This window comes from Talpa occidentalis, unplaced genomic scaffold (assembly GCF_014898055.3).
Source record: "Talpa occidentalis isolate TD23 unplaced genomic scaffold, MPIMG_talOcc4v2.1 talOcc4.14, whole genome shotgun sequence".
Classification (NCBI taxonomy): Eukaryota; Metazoa; Chordata; class Mammalia; order Eulipotyphla; family Talpidae; genus Talpa; species Talpa occidentalis.
Genome location: NW_023601433.1, coordinates 22,135,192 through 22,149,952, shown reverse-complemented (window position 1 = coordinate 22,149,952; position 14,761 = coordinate 22,135,192). Strand labels below are relative to the sequence as shown.

At 44.5% G+C, this 14,761-nt stretch overlaps 1 protein-coding gene across 5 annotated transcripts in view; it reads left to right on the top strand.

Moving 5' to 3' along the window:
• Positions 1 to 14,761, top strand: part of URB2 (URB2 ribosome biogenesis homolog) — a 100,851-nt gene that overhangs the window by 21,353 nt on the left and 64,737 nt on the right. For 3 of the 5 annotated variants that reach the window (XR_008551709.1, XR_008551708.1, XM_054694848.1), the window contains exon 10: positions 1,194 to 1,333. Coding sequence is in view for 3 of the 5 variants with exons in the window: in XM_054694848.1 (XP_054550823.1) it covers positions 1,194 to 1,333 (140 nt within the window). In the remaining 2 variants the exon portion in view is untranslated. Of the gene's footprint in view, positions 1 to 1,193; positions 1,334 to 5,388; positions 6,802 to 14,761 lie in introns of those variants that run through there. The other 2 variants (XM_054694847.1, XM_037510183.2) reach the window with 1 other exon arrangement.

Below are 14,761 nucleotides of genomic sequence, written 5' to 3'. Positions count from 1 at the left end.
CTCTTTTGTCTCGTGGCTTATCCATGAATTTAGAGTTTTAACCATTTATTCTTTTTGCTGGTATCTAATGCAGTCTTTAACAACCACCCACTAAATCTGTGGATATAATAACATATGCCAGGTATTCATGTTATGAATTGCATATGTATGTTGAGCAGTCTGGAAAAAAGACAAGAAATGGTTTTATATTAGGTGTTAAAGTGCCTCACTATATTGTCTATTGAAATGGCCAGTGATTGTTGACAGTTTGCTTAATTTAACAAAATTCCATCATCTGAAAGATTGCTAACATATAGGAAGTGTGTATGTTGAAAGTCTTAAAAAAGACTGTATATTCTCAAAGTCAAGTTTATTTGAGGTAAAATGTGTAACAAAATAACTATTTAAAGTATACAATGTAGTAGCTTTTGCTAGGTACATACATATAGGACATTTGCATCATTCCCTCTTATAAACCCTTACTCCTTCTGACCCCAATCTCAGACAATCATTGATCTGTTTTTCATCTTAGTTTCCAGAATTTTAAGAAAATGGATATGTCATTCTGCCAAGGAAGGCTCCCTGCCATGTGCTGAGTTTCGTACTCAGACTCTGCTTCAGGGGGCAAGTGGAGTGTGGGCTGCAGGATGTCTTAGACTACAAGCATTCCCAACAGGAGTTTGTTAAGAAGGGCCTAGATGGTCCCGGTGGGAGGAACTAGGAATGAGAAATCTGGGAAGACAGGATATATAGTAATGATAGCTGGGTTTATATCTATCTGCGTATAAAAGAAAAATCTTACACAATTTCTGAAATGTGAAGGCAGAAAGACAATATAATTGGGTCATCTTATTTTAAAGATCATATGATGTGAGTAAATCATTTTGAAAGCATTTTCCATTTTAAACCTTGCTTATAGAGGTCCATCTCCTTTTAAAACACAGTAGCAATCTGAGATTTCATCCTAAAAATCTTGATTGTAGTTAGACTCTTTAAAATCTTATGGACTCTTGTTCTTTTATGTGTTCTTTGTGTATAAATACTTGGACATAGTGTCTCTTATTTTGTCTGCAAATAATGGTTAAAGAGTCTGGAAGAAATGGATGATTTGAGATAATTTAGGGGCTATATTAAAAGTATAAAGAAAAACTACATTAGAAAAGTTACAATGCATGGCTTTTGAAGTAATCAGTTTGGAAACTCTTCTTCCATAGGAAGCTCTGATGACTGGCCAGTGATCCTAGAGTGTGCCCGCCTGGTGGAAAGGATGTACAGCCACATCGCAGCTCGGGCTGAAGAGTTTAAGGTCTTCTCCCCCTTCATGGTGGCCCAGTATGTCACAGAGGTGCAGAAGGTAAACTAAACTGTCTCCCCAGTGCTTTCATTTATAGTTGTGGCCGAGGGTCTCAACCCAGCGACCGGTGGTGTGTTGGTTCTGCTGGTTTGCTTCTTCTTTGTCATGGTGTCCAGCGCACCCGCAGGTAGTTAGCATCCCCCAACTGCAGAGTTACTGTGCGTGCTAAACCAAGTCCCGTTAAAAGGCTGGCAGTGCCGGGTCCATAGAAGATATTCAGGACCTCCTAGATCTCTCTCTGTGCTCTCACACAAGTCCCAGGGCCTGTTTTCTTAGTCTGTAGTGCTAAGGGAGATGAAACATTGCCCAGGTCTGAGGACAAGAGCTTTTGTGGGACCAGACTTAATGGAGAACAGAAAGTGGGGTCTTGGGGTTCCTCTGCAACAGGGGTTCATGGATCTACACTCTGGTGGGGGGGGGGCTGTCATGCATGTACCGCAGCTGCTGTCATATACCCAAGATGACATGGTGGGGATACTGCTAGATTTGCTCAGTTAGAGTAAATAAAAATACTTTTGGCCCAGTGACTGATTTTTGGACTCAGTATTATGGATAATCAATTCATTGTTCAATAGTGATTTCACTTTAGAATGTCAGTGCACTATTTTCAAAGTTCCTCTAGACCCTATGTGACCCACAGGGTCATGACAGTATTTCATATCTTATTTTGTCTCAACTGAATGTTAGAGGATGAACGTACAGTGTGTTCATGTGTGTATCTATGTGCGTGTGTAGACATGCATTTATACTGTTTATATTGTTTTACATAGAAAAACCATTCTGACCTGGTTCACTCTAAAAATCTTGTAAAATTAATGGTAAGTCCACTGGTAAACTTGTCATGTTACAGATTTCTGCATTTCTCGGCGGGGGGTGGGGTGGGTAGAATTGGGCTTCCTCAGCAAACCTGACCCCATTTCAGGATGGATCTAGAACTATAAAATAATTTTCCAGCCCACTGTCTCTGTTTGCCACAGCCAGTGGCCATCTCTGTCATACATGGCAGGTAGTGGGCTGGGTGGGGAGCTGGGAGACACTGGGGAGGGGGGGATGGGCAGTCCAGCCCAGGGGTGTGCATGGGGTGCCCACCAGGTATCGTGTGCATAAGAGCTGCCCTCTCCATGCCCCTCTAGTCATTGTTGGAATGAGATGTGGTCTTGGAATTTGGCTTCCTTGAAATTATTTAGTATTTTTATAGAATCTTAATATTTCTCAAGTACTCAGTCATTAATTTATAAGCTTTTGCTGAAAGAACAGCTGCCATTCTTTTCTGTTTTGCTGAAGAATAAAATGAGACATAGTGCTCTCACCTCACTGTAGGGATCAAGAAGGAAAGCAATAATTTGAACCCGTAAGATCACTAATTATTATTCTGAAATTCACTTGGATTTCCTGGCCTTATTATTTATGTCTATGCTCATCAGTTTTGTTTTGTTTTTTAACTTCTGACTTGGAAGCCAAAGGTCTTGGAGAGTTATCAAAGGCCGTAGCATCCCAGAATCCATTGGCAGGACAGTCTATAGCTTTCATTTATTTTTAGTTTGGCAACACAGAAAATATTCCATATGCATTAGAGGTTGCTACTGAGAAAACCATAAGTCTTTCTAGGCCAGAAAGACATTTATAAGTTTAATCAAACACCAGATAGCAAGTATAGCTAAATAAATCTCCTTTGTACTCCCCTACTATTTCTGTGGTGTGGAGGTGTTGGTGAGGGGTCTGTTGGGAGCTAGGATCTGTGAGACTCGTCAGTGAGAAGCAGTGACTCCTGCAGACCTCCTCCTGCCCAAGCAGTCACCCTAGAGGCGTGTCAGGACAATGATGGCTGCTGTTATCTTCCCTTTTACCCATAGATCTTCTTTGCAACTGCCCCCTGTGCTGCTAGCTAGAGCGCTGTACTCTTACCAGGGTCCTTTGAAACTACTTAGAGATGTTTTCATTCATTGATCAATGATCTTACTGTTGTAGAAATTGACATTTTTTTTTTTTTTTAATACGAGTTGTCAGAACCTAAAGGTGTGAGTAGTTGTGTAGTCTCAACACCTCTGGCCTTCCTGGTACCTGCCAGAGCTCTGTGTTCTGCCTGTATTTTCACTATTGAGATACCATGAAAGAGAACTGTGATGACTATGGGCTCCAGACTCAGACCGCCTAAATTTAGATCTCTGTTCTGCCATCATGAAAGTTTCTTTACTCCTTTTTTTTCCTTCCAGTTTTATTTATATATTTTACACTGCTGTTCATTTTTGTATAGTGTTTAATTTCTTTTCTCAGGTGTTAGCCCCATAAAATTACCACCACTAAGACACCTATGACCCATCACCACAGACTCTGTGCTCTTCCCTCCCATTTTAACCGGCCTCTGATGTCTCCTACTTATTGTTTGCCTGCTAGTTTTGTCTTTTTTTCTCCTGATCCCTTGTATGTTTTCCCTGTGTTCCACCTGTAGGTGAAACCACCTGATATTTTCTTTTCCTTCTGACTTATTTCACTGAGCATAATCCCTTCCAGCTTCATCTGTTTCGCTGTGAATCGCATGAGTTTAGCTTTTTTGATTGCTAAGTAGTATTCCATTGTGTGCACATACCACATCTTCTTGATTCAGTCATCTGGGGGGCATTTGGGTTGTTTCCATATTTTAGCTATTGTAAATAGTGCTGCAATGAACATAGGACATTTCACTCCTTTTCGACTCTTTGAAATGTAATTATTTGTTTGGTGAATGATGAATGGAAAATGAATGAGCAAGCAACTTTAAAATTTCTCACACTACTAGTAAAATTAAGAACTTTTTTTGTTTTCTTGGTTTGTTTTATTTTTTCTTTCCCTACTTAATACCCTAACTGTGACATCACAGACAAGCCATTCTACCTTTGATCCTTGAGTGTTCTTAACATCTCTGAAACACTAAAATTTAAGATGTTCATCTGTCAAAAAAGCTTTTGAATTACATGAAAATGACCATAATTTTGGAGCATCACATTATCTTAATGACAGAAGCAAATGGCCTCTTTAGGAATCTACCTCCTACTGGTTGCCTTGGTGAATCAAACTTTCTCTAGTTAATAAAAGATGTCCTCACTGGAAGCCATGTAATTTGCAGAGAGGCATTAACTCCTCCACGTTATCAGGACATTAAGAAAGCATCAGCCAAATCCGAGGCCTGTCAACTGGAACCTTCTTACTGCTTTTTGGTGTTAGCTCTTGGGGTGCTCAGATTCTGCTCAGCACTAGGTTCAGCTGAGCCTTTTGTAGCTGTGGCAGATGTGAATAAAAGTTGTTCTTTTGGCTTTTTAGATGTTGCCTGAATCTGTGATCTGAAAGTTTGTGTGCAATATCACCTGATACAGTCAAGTTGGAGCTGGACTGCCCACTCCTCCTGGGCCCCAGATTTAATCAGCCCAGAATTTCAGGAAAGATTTCGGCACAGAGTGCTATCCAGCCATTCTGTGCCAGCTAAGAGTTTAGGGCCCATTGTGCTACAGTTGCCAGAAATAAAAATACTAAGTGGTAGTCATAAATCGCATCTGATGCTGGATAATATAGTGAGACCTAATTACACTAATATAGGCCTAGCAGTGATCTGTTTGGAGAGTATCAGAGCCACCCACCTTGTAGTTGGTGGGGGAAGGGGTTTTGTAGTAAACTTTGGATATGTAGTTAACTTTGCTGTAGTGGGTAGTATAGCTTCTAGCCTGATTGACCATGTGGAACAATTTGACACAAAGTGCAGGTACTTGTTGCAGGATTTTCAAATTTAAAGATTCCAGTTTTTAAATGCCCTAGAAAACACAAAGCTATCATTTATTGAATGGCAGAGCTACCACTGTGATTTTGTGATGTTTACATCCAGGTTTTTGTTTGAGTTGGCTTCTTTTTCTCCAAAATATAAACTGTCAAGATATGAATATTCAATTATTTAAGTTCTGTGCAAAATGATATTTTAAAAAGTATGTCTTTTCTCAAGTTGGAGGCAGAAGTGAAATTCCTAGCCAGGCCTGGAGGGCTCGGTGACTGCCTGTTTGCTGTCACAGAGCAGTGTCTTCTTTTCCCAGGTCACCTTGTACCCAGCGGTGAAGGGCCTTCTGCAGGAGGGCATTTATCTCATCCTGGACCTCTGCATTGAGCCAGACGTCCAGTTCCTACGGGTGTCACTGCAGCCAGGACTGAGAGATGTCTTTAAGGAGCTGCATAATGACTATATGAAGTACCACAAGGCGAAACAAGAAGGCGAAAGGAGATACACGGCGTAAGGCTTGTCCTGGCAGTGCTGCTGGTGCTAGAGAGGCTCTGCCCATGCTCTGCAAGGTGGAGAATGACAGCTCTCAGATCTTGGGATTCGCAGTGTTGAAATATGTGGAAAACACCGTTGGGTTTATATGTTTATATTTTATGGTATGTTTTTCACACTAAGTATTTTTTTAACATTTTTTTTGTACACTGAATATTGTAACAGATACCTGAAAATAGACCTTGGAATGAGGTGAACTCAATAAAAAATTGCTGACTCTCTCTCATGGCAGTCCCAGAGGTGCTGCCCATCTCCACCTGTGCTTTGGTGTCCCTCTCCCCACTAGGACATATTTGGAACTTGTTTTTTACTTTAGGTACCTGGTGATGTGACTCAGTTACATTTAAATGGCTTTGCTTTTCCTTTCTTCAAGTAACTTGGGAAGTGTTCTTGAAGTGCCACTTTTTCTGCCTTCCCTCTGCGTATATTTTCCAGTGGTACTGGGGAGAGTTAACGCTTCGTGACTGTGGGAGCTGCGGTGCCTGCTCCCAGCAGGAGAGGCACCGGCACGCAGGCAGATGCTCTTTGGTAAGGGCGCTGGGCTCCGGCTCTCCTGTCTGCTCTTTCTGCTTCCACTCAGTGAAGTTTGTTTTGGAATTTTTTTCCTTCTATTCAGAGTGAAAAATAATTTTAATATTTTTTATTACCTAAGCAATATTTTTCATTGTAACAACCTCAGAAAATAAAACTAAAAGGGAAGAAATTTAAAACACAGTCTCAGCTGTTTGGAAAGCTGCTGTCACCTCCTTGGATACCTTGTTTTCATGTCTTGGTGTGTGTGCATGTGTGTAAATATATGGTTATGTGTAATATATATTATTGCCAAATTGGATCATAAATATGTTTTTTCTTACTTTTTTTTGGTTTTAGTTACTTAATATTTTTCCTGTTCAATATTCCAGAAACATCTTTTCCATGAAGATGTTTGCCATACTTTTTAAAGGTTGTGTAGTCATCCATTGAGTTGACGCAGCTCTTTTATTTAATAAATCCCCCATGCTTAGTCTTTTCAAACTTTCTTTTACGGTTAGTGCTTATAGCTAAATCATCCCTTCTGTCTTTAGTTGTTTCCGTAAGAATGCCGGTAGGTTGTATTGCTTGTCAAGGAATCTTACCAGTTTTTAAGGCTTTATATAAATACTACCAAATTGCCTTCCAGACAGTACACTAATTTATTTTCCCATTAGTGAATCATTTTGAACAATATTGATTTTCTTTGTTTTATGCATCCTTGGTAGAGAAATGTTACTTTTTTTGATTAATTACCAAGTGATTATGCATTTTTAATATTTATTATTCTGTAAATTATGTTTATATAATTTTTCCTTATTTAGCATTAGTTTCTCAATTAGGATTTTTGCTTTTTTTTTTTTTTTACTATGTTTATGAATTCATGTTGGAATTCTAAGGGCCTTTTTTTTTTAAAGTTTTTTTTTTTATATATAAGAACTGGAGTGGGTATAGGTCAGAGGTGCCTGGAGGTGAGGGGATTCACCAGAGACAGAGTGGGGAGCAGAACAGGCAGATCTACTGAAATACACTGCTAAGGGGAGCAGCAGGCGAGGCAGGAGAGGTCTGCTGCGCCATGTGGGTCACTTCCCTGGCTGGGGATTGAACTCTTGCTGCAGTGGTTGGCCATACCATAACTTGATAGTGCTGAGACTTTGACACTTGTGCCAGTAGGGAGACTAAGGACCCTTTCTTAATAAAAATAAAGACAAATTAATTGGAAGGATTGTCCTTAAGAAAAGGGCTTTTTTTAAAAAAAAAAAAAACTACATTTATTTCAAGCACAAGTGATTGGAACAGACAATATAAAATGGAGTTTTGGCTGCCTGAGAAATTTTTCATGCCCCAAATTTGATTTTATTTCTTGCATTTGCTTACTGAGTCTGGGAGATAGTTCTGCTTTGCATTGCTACATGTTTTATCCATTTCCTCCTCTCTGTCTAGATTGTGTGTGTAAAGGCAGTCTGGTTAACTCGTAACCAGAAATGGGTTGGGGGTGGTCTGGCATCCTTATGCCTAGTCCTTGTATTGATGGAACTCTCTCTGTTCTGAATTCCCAGCAGGAGCCTTCCGAGAGGCTGAGGACATTATTACTTGTTCACACCTGGTGTGTTGGAGCAAGCAGGTGACCTTTCAAGGACACAGGCTATAAACAAAGCTGGAATTAAAACTGCATTTTTGCTTTTCCCCTTTTCTTCAGGTGCCCAGAAAGGAGGATTACTCATCTCAGAGACCCTCATACAGTAGTGCCTGTTTTTTTCTCTGCTAAAAGTTCACGAAGCAGGAGGTTAGCAATAATTCTTTTCCCACTGCTTTCAGAGTGTTCCGGGGGTGCAGACAAATGTGGAACAATTCCTCAGGTGTCCTGATGGTGGCAGTGCAGGGCCACAGCTAAAGCTTTGAAGAGGGGCTCTGAGATGTCTGGTTATGATGAGCTCACCTCCTTGGGAGGAAGGGAATGAGGGAAAGAAGACGGGCAACTCCACGTCCTTCTGCACAGTTCAAATGTTCTGTCTCTGCATTATTTCCATTCTTGAGAAAAGCTGTCCTGATTTCCTCATAGTCATTTCTATGTGAACTCTAAGCCTTCCTCAGGAAAGAATAGTTTTGAACTCTATCTTATAGATTAATAGGGAAGAAGAAACATTTTCCTAGTGGCAATAAGGGAAAATATATTGTCTTTTCATTATCACAGGGAACCTCACAAAGAGGGTTGTCCCAGGCCAGCAATCTGCATGGCAGAGTTGGGGGCTCATGGGCTGTCAGTGAAAGACCAGGCATGACCAAGCCCCTGTCAGAACAAGCCCCGTCATGCTGTGGCACCAAGCCCCTCTCCCTTGAAGGCCTGTGCTGTTCATTCATTCCACAAATAGACATTGATTTCCTCTCTACTGTGCCAGCTGCTGGGGCCACAGTCCATCCTCATGGAGCCTGCTTTTTGGCAGGGCACACTGATAAAAGGACTAGCCATCAAATAAGCACCATCATTCCAGAGGGGGATTGTGAAGGGTAGGAAGCAAAAGAAGACACGTGTGGGGACTGGGACAGGGACATTGCGCTGGGGGTGCCTGAAGTGAGGAGCAGGCCTTCCAAGATAGGCTTTCGGGAGGACTGCTCTGAACTCACTTGTCAGTCTGGTTTGGCTGAGAGTGGGACTGGAAGGGAGGGACAGAAGGGAGGGCATTGGAGGAGAGAAGGCTTGATGTGGGGCCGCTGTCTGGGATGGTACTTTGCTGGGGGCTGCCATGAAAGGCCCTGGATGATGACACATCAAGTGGCCACAAAAAGAAGATAGCAGACAGTGACATTTCAAGCCTTGACCTTACGCCCCGCATTCATGGGCTACAACAGATGGGTTGTCACAGCCTGTCTTCCTTACAGTTTCCCCAAACATGGACTCGCCACATCATCTCACCTGCTTTCTTGCCTCACCCTCCCTGCTGTTCTTTGTGGAAACCTGGCCCGATGCTAAGAAACAATGAAAGCTTAAGAAGAAAAGACCCGTCAAGGAGGGTCTGTGTGTGCTTGGAAGGCATCCAGGCTGAAAGTGTCCATTTTTACCCGGTTTCTCATTTTGAGCTTCAGAACAATTCACGGAGGTTACTTTGATTTGTTGCCAGTGTGCCAGGCTACAACCCTGTCTCTTTTGTCTAATAAGCTCACACCGTTATGCCTAAAGCCTCATGAAATCCACTGGAGGCAGTGGTTGTATCATTTTTGATTCTTTATTCCCTCGTGTGTCTTCCTTTCTCTTTGTCATTTCACTTTCCTTTTTAAGGAGCTCAAGATCCTGCCCCAGTTCTTCCTTTTCCTCCTCAACTTGCATTGTATGTAACAGCTTTCTCTTTGATGGGTGTTGCTTTTCTAGCCCTGAGCCGCTGAGCCAGAGGGATAGCTTGTTCCCTAGGTCTTTCTGGACACGGCTGTCATCGCTCAGCAGCTTTCGTTCCCACATTCTCTCGCTGGAACACGAGTCAGTGTCTGACGCTTCCAGCTCTCTCCTTGCTGGCAACTGACTCTGTTCCCAGTCTCACCTCTTGTTTCCTGCTGGCATTCTGTGTAGCCTCAACAGCCACAATGAGGGTCCTTTTGACACCCTGCCCCCATGTTTCCTGGGATCTCCACCTCTGCTCTCTTTCAGCGTCAATCACTGACATCTGACCTCCCACTGGAGTCTCCTCACTGGGCTCTTCTTGGCTTCCCACGCCTCCAGCAGTGAGCATCCTCTACCCCTTGCTACCAGTTGGTTCGCCCTAGCATCCCTCTACCCAGTGTGTTCCCTGTGGCCACCTTGTCTGTACTCTCACTAGTGTCCCAGCATCCTTAACATCTCCCTCTATTAGCTGCTGTCACTTTCCTAACACTGCAGATGCCCCCGATTATCCTGTTTCCTCCCCGCTCCTGGAGGCCAAGTCTGTTGCAAAAGGAAGTAATGAGATCATAATGAGGAGGTGCCACAACAGCCCAGTCTTTCTCCTCAGCTGGATCCACTTTTTTCATCAGTATCAGAAAAGAAGTATCCATGAGGCAGTGTAGTTTCAAGATGTCACTTGGCAGTGACTGGATTATTAGAATGGTCTTAGTATGAAGAGGTTGGTTGCCGAATATGTTAGGGATGAAAGAAGGTCTGTAATCTGTTCTGTAGTGGACACAACTGATAGGAGTGGGAGAGGGTTTTCATTACGAGGAGGGCGGAGGAAACTGACTCGGCAGAAAAGGGCACCAGCCGTGCCTTGTGCAGCAAAATGAGGCACCCTGGTGTCTGGGATGAGAAACAGTGTCAGAAGACGGGACCGCGGGCCCCCTAGCGGTGAGCGCCCGGCCAGTTGCCACAGCGGTGATAAGCCGCACAGCTGCAAGGGTGGGCTCCCTGCCAGGTCTCCTGGGGCCTGGGGCCGCTCTCAGACAGGTGACTGATGTTGTACGTCGTGCTGTGGCCTTGGACGTCTGGCCTACTCTGGGCCTGCGGCATGTTCTCTACACCTTTTTGGGCTTTTGTCACATTTTATCAACCCCTTTTCCAATCTCTTCGCAGTACCCCTCAGTCTCTTGAATCTCTCACTTTCTGCTCCCATATACAGGGAAAACCCTTAATCTAAAATATCTGCATATAGATTTTGTTATTCCCCAAATCACCACCAGCTCCTTCTTTTGACCGCCAGCCACATTTAGGAATAGCCTGCATTTGTTCACATTCACCACTCTTTTACCTTGGTTACCTTCCTCCTTGAAACAGCCCTCCGAAATATAATGGGGTCAATTTTAGCCACCCAGAGTCATGACTATGTGGCTGTCCTTGGTCTTCACCTCTAACAACTTTGGCTCATTGGACCCACCAGTGACTTTTCCCGCTCTTCTATCTCCAGGGTGCTGGGTCCCTCCAGTGGTTTCTTTTTTTTTTTTTTAAACCTCCCTATCTTAAAATACTAGTGTTCCCCTGTAGGGTAGGGTAAAAAGTATCAGGCTTTTCTGCCCTCCTGCCATTAGGATAGATGACGGATCTGTGGTCCCGAATGCATGCCTGATGGCGGGCACCTGGAATAGGGTGTGGGCAAATGTAGATGGGATTCACCGGGCCTAAGACTTGGCTTTTAAGGGAGGCGTCATGGAGATGCCAGCAGGAGCAGAGAAGCCGAGAGAGAAGCAGAGCCATGAGAAGAGCAGAGAGAATGTGAGAGAAGGCCGGAGAGCCCAGAATGAAGACTTGCTGGGGGCTGGGAGGCATGCCAGCTTCCCGGGTCCCCAGCACCCCTGCCTGCCGTGTACCTGGTAATTCCAATAAAAGCCTGCAAAAGTCACTGAGGGCTCCAGGACTCCTCCTTTACCCGGTCTGCTGGATCAGAAAGCCTGCTTCGTGGCCATTCCTGCCTTTACATCCCCAAAGATCAGTCCTTGGCGGCACTTTCTTGACCTTCCTCTCCACCCCTTCTGCTTCAGTTGCTTCAATGCAAATCTCTCCCAGACTTCCTTTCCTACTTATTGACTCTCCTTGTCTCTTGAGCTAACAATCTGAGAGAACACACTGATTTCTCACAATTACTTTCTGGGATATTATCTAGCTCTTTCCTTTGGTCTGTGCGCTCCTCGGCATCTCTTTAGTTGCTCCTGCCTTCCCTACTTCCTCTCTCTGCCTCTGGCTACCCATCCCTATATTGTTTCTAAGTAGTGCTAATGATGGTGTCTTCACCCAGCTTAAAGCCATCAAGGACCCACCTCTTCCGAAAGTAAGACCTCTAGTGCCGTGGCCTGACACTGTCTGTTCCTGTGCACACTGTCTCCCTTGCTGTCTGCTTGTGCCTTCCTTGAAGGCAGCTCTCACACCTGTGCTTCCCTCATACTCGGCCCAAACGTGGTGCGGACAGGGAAACCATCTGCTGGCTCTGGTAGATTCCATACTGCATGCCAAGTGTGCTCGCTCTAGCCTCCTCATGCTGGGCACCAAGCCTGAGGGTTGGAAAAGAGAGTGAGAGCTCCAGGCAATGCAGGCTGCAAATAACCCACTTCAGAACTGAACTGCCACTCCCTCCAGAACCTGTACCACATGAGTCATTTCAGACTTCTTTTTTCCTCCTCATTCCATTTTTTAAAATATTTATTTATTTATGCATGCAGGAGCTGGGGTGTAGGCCAGAGGTGCATGGGGTGAGAGGATTCACCAGAGACAGAGTGGGGAACAGAATAGGCAGACTGACTGAAATACACTGCTGAGGGGAGCAGCAGGCGAATCAGGAGAGGTCTCCTGCACCATTTGGGTGGCTCCCTGCCCGGGGATCAAACTTGTGCTACAGAGGCTGCAGACAGCTTCATACGCTGTGCTTAACCCCTTGCACCACCCCTTCTGGCAATGAATACAGTCCAAAGCAAAATCTGGTGTCGAATATCAGTAGTTTGAACAGATGGAAATAAGTCTGCCATAGTTGAAACACCAGCCACCTGGCACAGCCTGTTCTGCCTCCACCCGCCCCTACCTGGCTTTGCCCTATGAGGCCTTCCCTCCCCTTCCTTATATTACTTTCAGGCTCTCCGGCCAACTTCCCAGGCTAGCCTTCCCCTCCACTCCCCTCCCCAGCTCGGTTGCACTGCCAGGGTCTCCTTTCTTTCAGAGTTTTACTGGAAAGACCCTTTGACTGTGAATCTTTCCCTAGAAATCCAATCTAAAACCCACTTTCCTGCTTTCACCGCCTCGTCCTCTTTCCCTGCTTTATTTTTCCTCTTGTCTTTTTTAACATACCAATTTTGTCTGGTGTCTTCTCTCCCAGTAGAAGTTAAATTCTATCCCATTGGATCATCTGGTCATGGCTGTTTCTCAGCACCCAGAGCAGTGCCTGGCATGCAGCAGGTGCTGGATTTCTATTTGTAGAATGAAAACCCTCTGGGAACTCTGGGCTTTTAGCAGAGCAGTTTGAAAACCTGCATGCCACCCTCCTGCCTCCATAAATGAAGGTATAAGGGAATGCATCTTTGTAGAATAAATATTTAAAAGAACAAGTGCAGAGGCCAGTGAGCTTTTCCACCCACAGTGTGTAGCTGAGTGGCCAGAATCTGCAGAGGTCACTCTTTACCCCAGGGGAGTGTCACTGAAGTTTGACGTTGACAGGCATTGGAGGTCCACTTAAGGCCCACAACTTACATTTTAATAAAATCTCGAAATGTGATGCTAGTATTCTATTTTCAAAACCTTCCTGATTGTCACAATTTCCAGATCCATCATCTCTAGTCCAGCGTGTGTGAAGAGGGATTCTTTAAGCCCCAGAGCTGGAGATTTTTGGAACCTGTTTCTTAGGTACCACATTTTTGCTTGCCATTTTGATTTGAGACCAGGCAGAAGACAGCTCCACCTGATTAGACATTCTAACAAGGCTCCTGGCCTCGGGTCCTGCTGCTGGCACTTGTGCACGGGGCTGGCAGTGCAGGGACTGGTGGCTCCCTTTGCAATGGGACTGTATGGAAGAAGAATTCAGAAGAGCTGGGTTAAAGCTGCCGGCCATCTCTCTGTCCCATGTGCCTTTGCGCAGAGCAGAGACACCAGGCAAACCTAAATGCCTGCTTATCTCTGGGTGGCACTGGGATGCCACTGTTGGTGTCGAAATGTTGTCAGACTGATTAGCATGCCTGTCTAAGACTGCATTTGCCCCGTGTTCAGCAATTACTAATGATTTCTTCCAGCCCTGTAAATACATATTCATCACAGCTACAGCTCTGCGGCCAGGGGCCTTCTCCTTCCCTCTTTCCAGGGGAGGAGGTAAGCTGTAGTGGTTCCATTCAAGGTCTCCCAGAGGCCAGATGTTTCTCATTACAGGAGCCCTTGCCTGGGGTGCCTTTAGGAACCTGCCAACACCCCAGGTGGTATTTTCGTTCCCTGTGTGGCAGGAGGGGCAAGGGGAGCAGAGTGATGATTCAGGTGAGTGTTGGTGTAGGCCTGGACAGAAACCCAGAGCAGGGTGGAGGAGCTGGGGAGGTGGGCGAGTAGCCCTTTCTGGACTTCGGAAATTTTTATGATGTATCTTTTATGCTATTGAACAATTTTGATGCCTCTTCCCTAGATGCAAAGAGCATTTTGAGCAAAGACTATGTGAGCTGAGATTAGGATAAGGCTGTCAAGAATGGGAGCAGTGGAGGAGAAACACCCTGTCTCCTCAAAATCCATTTTCAGCCTTCATCCAATTTCTCAGCAGCCTTTCACTGTGGCCTCACTCCTGTTTGGTTTTAGTTTCTGGTGAATGTTTTGAGGTTGAGCTGTGCTACGCTAAGTTCCCCTCTTCATGAGCGATTCTTTTTTTTTTTTTTTTTTAAGATTTATTTACTTATGCATACAAGAACTGGGGTTCAGGCCAGAGGTGTGTGTGGGGGGTGAGAGGATTCACCAGAGACAGAGTGGGGAACAGAACAGGCAGACTGACTGAAACACACTGCTGAGGGGAGCAGCGGGTGAGACAGGAGAGGTCTGCTGTGCCATGTGTGCAGCTCCCTGGCTGGGAATCGAACTCGTGCCGCAGTGGCTGGGGATAGCTTGATTGTGCTGAGATCCCAACTCCGTGCTTCCTTTTTAAGATGAAACTCTGTGTTTGTGTTTTCATTTAGCAGATATTTACTAACTTTAACTATGTAGCAAGAACAATTTCCTAATG